The 12,324-nt window shown below is 45.4% G+C and overlaps 1 protein-coding gene across 2 annotated transcripts in view; it reads left to right on the top strand.

The window, feature by feature from the left end:
• Positions 1–12,324, top strand: part of RFTN1 (raftlin, lipid raft linker 1) — a 194,995-nt gene that overhangs the window by 122,886 nt on the left and 59,785 nt on the right. For both annotated transcript variants that reach the window (XM_036267063.1, XM_036267062.1), the window contains one exon: positions 10,282–10,606. In XM_036267063.1, the coding sequence (XP_036122956.1) occupies positions 10,282–10,606 (325 nt within the window). The remainder of the gene's footprint in view (positions 1–10,281; positions 10,607–12,324) is intronic.

The raw sequence follows: 12,324 nt of genomic DNA, 5'->3' as shown, positions 1-12,324 counted from the left end.
ATTCTGAGCCTTCTCAGTCAGTAAAAGAGAAAACCACACCACCGGATGGTCTACGTGCTCTTTCCTTTCCTGGTGGCTCCATTGCAGAGCTCAACACCCAGCAGTGCTTGTAAAGTTTCAATTCCTGAAGCTGAGTGTTAGCACGTCCAAACCAAAGGCAACTTCAGACTTGAGCTAAAACCCATGCTATTTCTGAACCTTCCTTTTTCAGAAAGCTGTGCCAGAGTTTAGGTGACAAACGATGGGCAGGGTTGTGAGCGTATGATAAAATATTCACCGTAAAGACTCATGTGTCACCGTGCAACCCAGAACAGCATTTTTGTGCCTGTTCTTGACACACAGTACACACCTCTGCTTGTAGGCTCTCTGTATATGTCCTAGGTCCCCAAACACTTTTAAATGTCAGCAGTCACAGAATGGTGGCCCGAGGGTGGGTCAGAATGGGCAGTGGTCTGGTCTAGGGTACATTTGGGATGTGTATACACCTGAGTGTTGTTATGTACCCTGTGTATCATATGCCTCTGAAATAATTGTTGATACTCTGTTTCTATTACTCAGAACTTTATTTTATTATGCTTTAGAGTGACACTATCCAGTAGAACCTTCTGTGATGATGTTAACATTCTGTATCTGTCCTGCCCAGCACTGGAGTCACTTGCCACCAGTGGCTACTGAGCACCTGAACTGTGTGGCTAGTGTGACTGAGGAATTTATTTTTATTTTTAAATTTTATTTGAATTTAAACAGCCGCACTTGTCTAATGACTACCATAGTGGACAGCACAGCTCCGTCGTTTTAAAGTCAGTAAGTTTCTGATTCCCAGCATTAATTAGCTCACTAGGTACAGGGATTCCATGAAGCTTATCATAAGGTTAGAAACAGCCTATACCTTAAAGATATGGAATCTGCCCTGGTCGCTTTGGCTCAGCAGTTAGAGCGTCACCCCGTGGACCAGTGAGTCGCGGGTTTGATTCCAGTCAGGGGCACGTACCTCGGTTGTGGTTCATCCCCGGCCCTGATTGGGGCCGTGCGGGAGGCAGCCAGTCGATGTGTCCCGCTCATGTTGACATTTCTCTCTCTCTCCCTGTCTTCCTCTCTCTCCTTCCCACTCTAACAAAAATGAAAAAATATCTTCAGGTGAGGATTAAAAAAAAAAAAGATATGAAATCTACCAATTAAAGGTTTAACCTCCCTCACTGCCACGTGGTAGGGACATTTTCTTCACCTGGGCAACAGAGATGATTGTCGGCCTTCTCGCTGCACTTCAGCCTCCCCCTGGGCCTGACTCAATACCAGATTTGGTGCCAGTGGTCTTGTTTCTGTTTGGGGCGCATGCTGTCTCGCTGCCTTGTGAGAACGAACTCTCAGCCATCTCTTCATTTCACACCAAGGCAGTAGAGACCCCCATCAGCCTGCCCGGTGCTCGCTCATCCCCTCACTCCCTTTACCTGCTCGCCTCCTAGAGTCAGAGTTCCCCAGAGAAACAGACTCGCGGCTTATAGCCGGCCTTCCACATCTGCAGATTCAACCAACCACGGAGTGAGAGCGCTCGGAAAAGAAACGTTATGTTGTTGCTGATGTGTACTGTATACATAGGCCTACGATGGTGGCGTCTGTACTGAACATGTGCAGACGGTGTAGGGTCATTAGTCCCTGACCGGTACAGTATAACAACTATTTACATAGCATTTTCTCTGTGTTAGGTATTCTATATAATCTACAGATGATTTTTAAAGTATGTGGGAGGTTGTGCATAGGCATTATACAAATATTATATCACTTTGTATAAGGGACTTGAGCATCTGCAGATTTTGTTATCCACAAGGGTCCTGAAATCAATTCCCCACAGATGCTGAGGGATGTCTGCATCTGTCTGTCTGTCTATCATCTATCTATCTATCAAGAGATACTGAGATTCAAATTGATATGTTTTAAGGAACTGGCTTAATCAGTTGTGAGAGCTGGCAAGTCCAAACTCTGTAGATTCAGGTGAAAGTGATGCTGCAATCTTGAGTCTGAAGGTTGAGAACTCAGGCAGATTTTCTACGCTGTTGTCTGGAGGCAAAATTCCTTTTTTGGGAAACCTCAGTCTTTGCTCTTAATGCCTTCAATTGATTGGGTGAGGCCCACCCCCATAATGGAGGGTAATCTGCTTTACTTAAAGTCAATGGAGAGTAGATGTTAATCACAGCTAAAAAATTGCCCTTATAGCAACATCTAGACTGCTGTTGACCAGACAACTAGTCACTATAATTTAGCCAAGTTGGCACATAAAATTAACCATGACACCTTGTTCATTAGATTCAGACAAAATGGTATTACACTGTCTCTGACCCTTCACCTACACCTTCTAATATGGCCTGTGAGTATTCCGATTCCCAGTGACCTGTCAGCAGGAGGCTTTTCTGCGCCTTTTCTTATGTCACACACAGCTTTCATTTTTACCAAACCCAGCCCATGTCCCATTTCTCCCAGCTGGTTTCACCCTGACTGATATGTGTACTCTAAAACACAAATACATGTACTAGACTAGTATATATTTGCACTCACCATTAGCAGCATGGTATTCATTTTGAAAGTAGAATAGTAGATAATATGTTCTAGATTTTCTGGGACTATCCCAATATCCTGTTGTTATTTTGAATAAAACTGATTTTTCAAATATATATCCAAAGATGGTATTTTTTTTTTTATAATGCATTGAGACATTTTATAGAAATAAATTTTTTTTGAAAAGAAATCTCTTTTCACATCATGAGATTCCTGATTTTAGGTTGGGAAACTATAATTACCATCAAATTTATTCTTACTCATTATAGACCAATTGAATGATGCCTTGGATACATCAGAAATGGTATTATTTAATATTTGGTGCCTACACCAGCAATGATTACTCCCTTAAGTTTTGTGAGTGGGGTGGTTACTAAATGTAGCAGAAACTAAGAGAAGGTGGGGGCGGATGTTTTTCGGTTTAAGCTGGTATCCAGCTGAGCATCTTGGCGCGGGTTGGATCTATAAAGTGGAAAGAGTGGTATTGCTGAACAAGTTTCAGGCTGGATTTAGGATACTCCGAGTCACCCAGGCATTACCTGTGATTAGCCCTATGACGTTGGACCAGTTCCCTCTTCTGTCAGGTATTATTTTGACGCCTAAGGTAACTCATGTTAAAGTTCTCAGTAGAAGAGTTGTGCAGTCTTAACAGTTGTTGTAAGTAGTCAGAGTCGTTAGAGACATTTTGTGGGGAATCTCATCACCAAGGTGACCTGGGTATTCATGACTTGACCTTCCATGTTTATTTGACTCTGCTCGTGAAGACCCGTGGCGCTCGAAGTAACAGCGGTGTCCAACAGCAGATGTTGAGTAAAGTGATCTTCGATGTGTGGGGAGTGGGGGAGAGGTTCCAGAAACACGGCAGGGATAAATCTGGCAGGATGTGGTGAGCAGATACATGGGATTAGAGAAAGAAGGGAAGAGCTAAGGACGATGCCAGTTTGAGAGAATAGGGACCCTGTCTCTGTGATCACCAGCTGTGTACGTCTGAACCGCAGAGGACAATAGTTAACATATGCCTGGTGGCTAAACCCAGGCGAGTACAGAGGTCACTGTGGGGAGTGTAGAGGGATGAGAGCTGGTGGCTGAGGATGAGCCCTGCCCCACACCACTGAATCCCCACCATCGTCATGCACATGAGCCTTGCTCAGTAAAGGTACTGAATGGACAAATGAGTGAATGGGAGACAAACAGGGCTCAGCTTGTCAGTCAGATGACTTCAGGAAAAAGAGAAAGGAAATGCCTATACCAGAGTAAGGTAGAAAAACAGAAGTGTCTAGGCCCCCACGTCTAGTCAATTATTGATCTTTACAAAATCTAAATGCAGTTCTTCTGGTTAAGGACTACTTACCCTTTCTGGTAAATAATTTGGCAACCTGTATCAAACCTTTGTTGAGTTAATATCCCTTGACCCATTCATTCTAACACTTTCCGGAATCCACCCTAAGAAAGTAAGCACAGCTGCAGACAAAGATTTATGCAGAAAGATGTGTTATGTTTCTGAGACATGAACTTCCCTGGAAGGCATGGGTTGGAGGAGTGGCATTTAACTTTGGCATTATTTTTAAAGTTTCGATACTATGCAATACTATGGTGCAGGACACAACATTTCCATTAATGTTTGAGATAGGAGATGAGCAAAGAAATCTTGTCATTTGCCTTCAGACTCTAGTCTCCTCTGCTTTTGGAGTTACCTTAGTGGGAAAGTTGGGGACATTCTGGCCTGCAGGGTGAAGTGAGGGTCTTTGTTGGCATCCATGATATGGCCCTTGTGATTTCCAGTTGAACCTTATTTCGGGCATTCCTGGCTTCTCATGTCATGTTCCAGAAATATTTCAAGAAGTTTCTTGAATACATCAGGATGTTGCACACCATCAAGCCTTTGCTTATGATGATCTTTCCTTTGCCCTATCTACATTGCCCTTCTTCTTTACTTTCACCTGTCTGGCGAACTCCTATTCATCCTTCAAAGCCTCCTGCAGATTTGGACCCCAAATAGGTTTTGTCTAGCACAATATTTTGGAGTTTTAACAGTCAAGGTGAGGCATAAACACCTCAATTCTGCCCCTCTCCCCAGCTCTTCCCATTATATTTCACCATTTCATGTTTCACAGCCCTGACCTTCTGTGAGAAACTTTTCTCAGTGTCCCCTTCAGGCAGAAATAATCACTCCCATCCTGTAGTGTCTGTACTTTTTTATCTATCACTGCATTTCTCTTATCACCCGCTATGAAAAATGTTTGAATATTTACTTTTTTTAATTTTAAAAGTAATGTGCATGCTCATTAGATACATTTTAAAAGATCAGATACAACTAGAAATATTTGGTTATCATAATTCTGTGTCTATAAAATTTAGGATCTTGATTTTGTTAGATAACATTATAATATAAGCATTATTATGCCATGTCAGTGTAATTATTTATAAAGTCTGTTTACAGTAATTGGCTGAATCTTCTTGAGAATTGGACTCCTAATTTGTATACCCAGCACCTAAGCCTAGTGTTGGTCTGGGCCAGTGTAGGGACTTAATAAATGTTTGTTGGATTCTGGAGCTGAAAAATTAATCAGTCTACGATTCTATCTTCAGTGAGGTCATTCTGGGAGAGGAGACATCCATATTCACTGATTATCTAGTGTATTCATTTGTTTATTCCACAGACATATACCGAGCACCGACTATATGTCAGACAGTATTCTCGCACTAAGGACACAGCAGTGCACAAAACCCCTGCCTTCTTGACATATGTATTCTAGAGAAGCAATTTTCACCCTTTTTGTTGATCTTACAGTAAAAAAATAGGTATAATTTTGATTTATTTATAAAAAAAAATAGTAATTACTTACCCTTTTTGCTCCAAAGTGATTTTACAAAAACATCAGGTGCCCATACTTGTATATAAGGCTTTCTGGTACCAGGAATTAACCAGTCAGATGCAACCTTATTATGCGATGTGACCAATAAGATGCAACTTCTGTTATATGACCTATGTATTTATGGTTCAAGACAGGGCATTCCCACTGCACGGCTACTGTTATGTTGGCTGTTGTCATTTTTTAACTTGACAATCTAAAGGAAAAGAAGTTGGTACCCCTGACTAAATAGTCAGGTATTGCATGTTTTAAAAATTCTTGCAGCACACCCTTGAAAATCACTGTTCTAGAGCAAAGATTCTCAAACTTTACAGTGCGATCGAATCACTGGGAGGACTTGCTAAATCATGAATCTCTGGGCCCCACACCAGACTTTCTGATTCAGTGGGGCCTGAGAATTTGCATTTCTAACAAGTTCCTAGGAGCTGCTGCTATGGGACACCCTTTGAGAACCCCTGGCACAGAGGATGTGTTTGCAGTACTGTAGGCTCATGTTGATCTGTGTCAACGCCGCTGATTCTTCCAGTCCCAGTGAGGAAGGAGATGGCGGTGGTAAGGCCCTGTCTCCAGAGTGTCCTTCTCACTCTGCAGTGCCTCCGAAGCCTGGCACCAATCAGGACAGAGGGAAGAACAACAGTGCTGACCATGAGTACCTTCTCGGTGCCCCATCCTTAGGCACACTTGCCAGACGTAGTGTCTAATCTTCTTTCAGAGCAACTGCAAGGAAAGTATGATTTCCCCCATTTTGTAGATGAGGACACTGAGGCCCAGAGAGCTTACATAACATGCTCTGGTTCTCCAAGCCAGTGGGTCACATATCGGGGATTCCAAGCAGGACTTTCCGGCTTCAAACCCCATGACTCAAGTTGCGACTGACCTATAGTTGAGCCCTCAATGGGACCGTTTCTCATAGCTGTTTCCTCTGTGGTGAGCCACTAGCAGCAGGGGCTAGGGTTTGTGATGCTCAAGCACAGCAGAAGTGGAGAGGCTCAGATTGCAGTTTATAAGGGAGAAAGCCAGACCGGAGTCTAGTGGGGCTTGAGAGCTGAGACCCAGGTCTGCAGTGTGGGTGGAAATAACTACTGGTCCTTCCTGTAGGAGCTGTATCTAGAGATCGTTAATATTATTATTTTTTTCAAACGTAGAAATTTATGGGAGTGTTTTAATTGACTTTTGTTATAGGTTGAATGCATTGAGAATTTGCATAATGTGTTTCAAAGTAAATGAAAAGCCAGTCTTCTCCACCCTCCTGAAGAAGAGTAGGCTGCAGCATGATCTCTAGCTAAGACCAGAGAAAAGGCAGCTCAGTGCACTGCAGAGGGAGCCGGGGAGGTTGGTGCTGAAGCGCCCAGTGCCCGGGCCCCGCCGCGTTGAAGAATGCTGCCTTCTCCTGCACTTCACCACACCTGTCCACTCCCTGCATGTCCCCTGTAGCTCCATGGAGAAGGACTTTCAGAGACCTGTGCTTTGGCATAATGCCTTCGCCTTCTATCAAGGGTTAAGAATAGATAAATGGTGTAAGAAAAAGTCTCTTCATTTTCTATGAAGCTAAAGAAGATATGTCATCTCCGTATCTCTACAAGAGTCATACAACACATTTCTCTGTTCCTCACTATCAAATTGTGCCTCTTTCTTGTTGACTTGGTGTGTTCCTTTATTTCATTGAAGGACTGTAAAATCCATCACTTTGCTCTTTTTGCCTATGTTACCAGGAAGCTCAGCGGTATAGTAGCGTCCCTGAACCTAAGGTTCTTTGGTACTAACTTACCATTCTTTTCTCTTAAACCTTTTGTTACCTGTGTCGTCTTTTATAAGCTTTCCAAAATAATTTCTAAGAGTAGGTGGATATCTCAGATTAATGAGGGAAAAGTAAATTTTCAGAATGGAAGGGATAACTTTAAGGTGGTTGTTTTTTTTTACTTTTTTTTTTAAATTTTATTTTACTTATTTTTGTTACAGATGTTTCTCTTTTTTCCCCCATTGACACCTTTCTCCCCCTCCCTCCCGCCCTCTCCCCAGCTTTGTTGTCCATGTCCATTGGTCATGCATACATGCATATAAGTTCTGTGGTTTATCTCTCCCCCACCACCTCCTCTTTTGGGGATTGTCAATCTGTACCCCACCTCTACGTCTCTGGGACTACCCTGATCTTTAGACTGTTATGTTCATTGTATTCCACAAATCAGTGAGATCATATGATACTTGTCTTTCTCTTTTGGGCTTGTTTCACTTAGGATAATACTTTCCAGGTCCCTCCATGTCGTCTCAAAGGATAAGAAATCTTTCTTTCTTACAGCTGCATAGTACTCCATTGTGTATATGTACCACTGCATTTTTATCCATTCATCTACTGATGGACATTTGGGCTGTTTTCAGATCTTAGCTATTGTAAATAGTGCTGCTATGAACATGGGGGTATATTCTTTCTGATTGGTGTTTCAGGCTTCTTAGGGTATATTCCTAGAAGTGGGATCACTGGGTCAAATGGCAATTCAACTTTTTTTTTTTTTTTTTTTTTATCCTCACCCGAGGACATTTTTGCATTTTTTGTTCAGACATAGCGGGAGGGAGAGAGAGGAAGAGAGAGGGAGAGAAACATCGATGTGAAGGGACACATCGAGTGGTTGCCACCCGCATGACCAACCAGGGCTGGGGACAAACTGCAACCAAGGTACATGCCCTTAGCGGGAACCGAACCCGGGTCTCTCCGTACTGCAGGCCGACGCTCCAACCGCTGAGCCAAACCGGCCAGGGCGGCAATTCAATTTTTAATTTTTTGAGGTAACACCATATTGTTTTCCATAGTGGCTGCACCAGTCTGCATTCCCACCAGCAGTGTATTAGAGTCTCCTTTTCTCCACACCCTCTCCAACACTTGTTGTTTGATGATTTGTTGATGGTGGCCATTCTGACAGGTGTGAGGTGGTACCTCATTGTTGTTTGAATTCGCATCTCTCTGATGATTAGTGATGTTGAGCATTTCTTCATATGTCTCTTGGCCATTTGAAGAGTGAATTGAGCTAACCATTAGCATATGTTTGAACTATTACATGTCCAAAAACATGTATGACCTTAGTGCCTTCAGATGTATTCACTTATTCTTGTGATTAAGAGAATGAATTTGGGACTGAGCCAGACCTAGCGTCGAACACTGGCTATTCACTGATTTTGCTTCATGATTTAATGTTTCTGGGCCTCTGTGTCCTCATCTGAAATGGGATATAGTGACACCATTCATGTTCATTAAAGAATTAAACAAAACAATGTATGTAAAGTGCCAAATGCAGTGCCTGGCACATAGTAGGTCTGCAATAAGTGGTAATTACTTCTATTGCTATTGTTGTGTCCAGCACAGGCTAGACTTTATAGAAAGACTGGACTGCACATTTGCAACTATCCTAGATTTTTTCTAGAATGTGCGCTGTTGAACCAAGATGACCTTCTGCTTAAAGTTAGGGTGGTTCACCCGAGGAGGGCTGCCAAGCCATGCTTCTCCTTTAGCAAGAGTAGCTCCATGCTGGTATTTCTTACTAACTCTCAAATGACAGGAGAGGCCTCAAGACTTTCTGAGGTCATCCACTTAGGGGTTGGTGACTAAGACTTTACACAACTCTGAGGTCTCTATCTCCTGACTTATTTGAACATGCTTGCCCAGAAAGTCCCCTAAACTTCATCTTCTAGTTTTGGCTGGCTCTTGATTGATTTTATTAGACTATTACTCTGTTTTTTTTCCACTTATGACTAATTGCCTGGGGGAATTTTTTAGGGAGAGGAGGGTTAAAATGCTGCAGTGCTCTGGCCGGTTTGGCTCAGCAGTTAGAGCGTCGGCCTGTGGACCAGAGAGTCTCGGGGTCAGTTCCCGCTAAGGGCACGTACCTCGGTTGCAGTTTGTCCCCGGCCCCGGTTGGGGTTGTGGGTGGCAGCCAGTCGATGTATCTCTCTCACATCAGTGTTTTCCTCTCTCTCCCCCTCCCCCTCTCCCCCTCTCACTCTATCTGAAGATAAGTGCAAAAAATGTCTTCGGGTGAGGATTAAAAAAAAAAAGCCACAGTACTCCATGTGGCCATTAGGCTACCGTTTTGCAGGCTCAGGAAGTGAGAAGGAAAGTACCCATTACCTAGACGCACGGGGTACCATGGCTGGCAAAGTCTCAGGGCCCAGCAGGAGCAGTGCCTGCGGACCAGGCCTGGTTCTCGGGGTCCTCCAGCCTCACCTGGGACACCGGGACAGGTGTCCCCTCTTGCAGAAATGTGTGCACCAGTATTCACACAATGCTGATGTTCCCCACCTCTGCCCTTCGCTGCCAAAACAATTGTTTAAAAGAGGAAGCTCTTTGGGTCATAAAATGTCATCAGATAGTTAGTATATGGTTATGTAGACACACTGGATTATACAGTAGCCTGATTGGCAGGAAGTAGGTGATTCATCAGGGAAAAAAAAAAAAAAGATGAAAAAATAAACTCTTACCAAATGAACTTCCTCTTTCAAACTCTTTTTGTTCCAGCTCATTCTTTTAGATCCTTTTCTAGCCTCTTAGAAAAAAATAATAATAATAACGAATAGGGACTAGTGCAGTGTTTCAAAGAGAGGTAATCCCAGCCCTGCATAGCTAAATGCTTCGTTTTCCCCGTAGTTAGAAAGAGCAAGGCCCATGCTATGCTCTCTGTCCCGTCAGGCCTGGGGCGGGGGGGCTGTGGGTACCGCCTAGAGGACATGGAGCCTCTGCCAGCTTGATAGAGGTCGTGTTCAAACCGAAATATCCCCAAGGCCTGCAGGGGGGCGTTTTGGATGCGCTTGTGTCCCCCCTTCGGTAAAGCATTCCATTCACTTGATTCCTTCCATTCTGTTTGCCTCGCAGATCCAGGAGGCTGCCGGCCGGGGCCTGAAATTCGTGGGTGTCATCCCTCAGTACCACTGCCCAGTGAACTCAGCAGGCAGCAGTCCCCTGGTGGATGCCAGGGGTGCGGAAACAGAGCCAGGCGGGGGTGGGAACAAGAAGAACCCAGGTGCTCCAGCAGGGGTGGACGGAAGCCCAGAGCCAGACCAGGGCCCAGCCGGGGAGACACCCATTGCCAAGCAACCCAGCTTGCCTTTGGAAGAGGAGGACGGTTCAGAACTTCCCAAGACTCTGGATGGACCGGATGGCGACCCGTCCGAAGTGCATGGGGATCCACTCTCGGGAAGTAAGTATGTCAGTGCAGGGACTTCTGATCCATGGGAAAAGAGGCTAACAGCTTTTCAGTAATCCCATGGCATTTTAGGAAAAAGAAACGGAATTTGAGTGTAGAGACAGCCATCTGTCAAACAGGAGAAACTCCATCAAGCGCTTTTCTGGGCCTCCTGACTGGGGACTTTCTGAAGTTGTGACTTCCGGGGGAGCAGAACCACATGAAATTGACTTGCAGATGCTCCAAATGTCACGTTTGAAGTGGATTCTCGAACGCGAGTTATTTCATCCCGGGCTCTTGCCCTGCCCTTGCACCCCCTCCCCCCAGCACAGGAAGCGCTGTCGTGCCGGCACCCGTGCAGAGCGGATGCTCCACTTTGGGTTCGCTTATTTTGAATATCTGCCTAAAGAAAGAAATCAAGAAAGCCAGTTGAGGACAAATCGTGCAGGAAACTGGTGATTCAACTCACTAGGCTGGAAACAAGCAGGTTTGAGGGAGTTTATCTAGTTGACAGATCGGCACCGTGGAGAGACCTCTGCCAAGGAGAGGCCACCGATATGTGCGTCCTCTTAATCACATAATAAGGGCCACTGGGGTGTGCGCTCCGGGTTGGGGGTTTCCAATAACACAGCCACAGTGAGGGAAGCTGACATTTATTAATACTTCCTGTGTACCAGGCCCTGAGCCGATAACCGTGTTAGCTGCCTGATCTGTGATTCTCCCTGCAGCTCCAGGATCTGGGTGAGCCCTAGTGTCACCGCCCGTTTTACAGCTGAGTAAAGGGAAATTTGGAGAGGACACCTTTGTCCAGGTTGGAAATTGGCAGATCTGGCGTGGGAACCCCAGGCAGGCTTTGCCGCCGTCCCAGCTCACCTCTCTGCTCGTCTTTCCGGGGTAATCCTCTCACACGCTGACAAGGTGTCCTGAGGTCCTCCGTTCACAGACAGTGACCTTTCTCCTCATTGCCCCATAATTCCCTCTCCTCCTCTTTCTCCGGGAAGTCTAGCGTCCAGCCGATCCTGAGAGCCAGGTCCTGCTGTGAGCCGTGTGGCCGCTTCCAGCGTCCGGAAAGCGAATTAGTAACAAGACTGGCCGGAGGAGACCCCAGGCCTTAGGAGGTCGTTCTCTTTCGCCTTTCTGGGTCATCTCCCTGGTTAATGTTATTACTTATTTACTAATTCTTGAAATTAGCCTTAAATAAATGATGAAGACTCGTCCATGCTTTGAGAAGGGAAGAGGAGGTGAAATTGTTTCTTTGGCTGTGTCAGTACTTCCCGGAAAGAGAACGGTGGGTGGTTCGTTCTGGGGACCGGTCTGCGAGGCTGGTTGAGAGGAAGAGGGTGGCACTGGCTGTCCTTGGATGGGTTTCTGTTTATTCGAGGCCTGCACCCCTCTTACATGTGGACCGAAGCAGAGCTCTTCATGGGCTTCGCTGTTTGAGGGAGACTTCTGCTCCCTCCAGGGCCGCCGAGAGCACATCGAGGCCTGGTGTGTGTGCCTCCTAATGGACGTCCAAGTCGTCGTCCCGAAACCGCCACCTGCTCAGTGCTGTTGGGCTGGGAGCGTGTGCTGTGAGTCCTGAGAAGGCAGAGGGGCCCCCTTGGAGCCCTTTTCTATGATCCAGGAGCTTGAGGGGATGAGGGTTCAAGACAGGCATCCCCCTCCCCCGCCAGGAGAAAGGGGCAGGAGTCATGGGGAGGCAGGTAGCACAGTGGTTAGGAGCCCGGATTGTG

This window comes from Molossus molossus, unplaced genomic scaffold (genome assembly GCF_014108415.1).
Source record: "Molossus molossus isolate mMolMol1 unplaced genomic scaffold, mMolMol1.p scaffold_m16_p_18, whole genome shotgun sequence".
NCBI classification, from domain to species: Eukaryota; Metazoa; Chordata; class Mammalia; order Chiroptera; family Molossidae; genus Molossus; species Molossus molossus.
The sequence above is the reverse complement of the archived record's forward strand: the minus strand, read 5'-3'. Positions and strand labels throughout refer to the sequence as shown.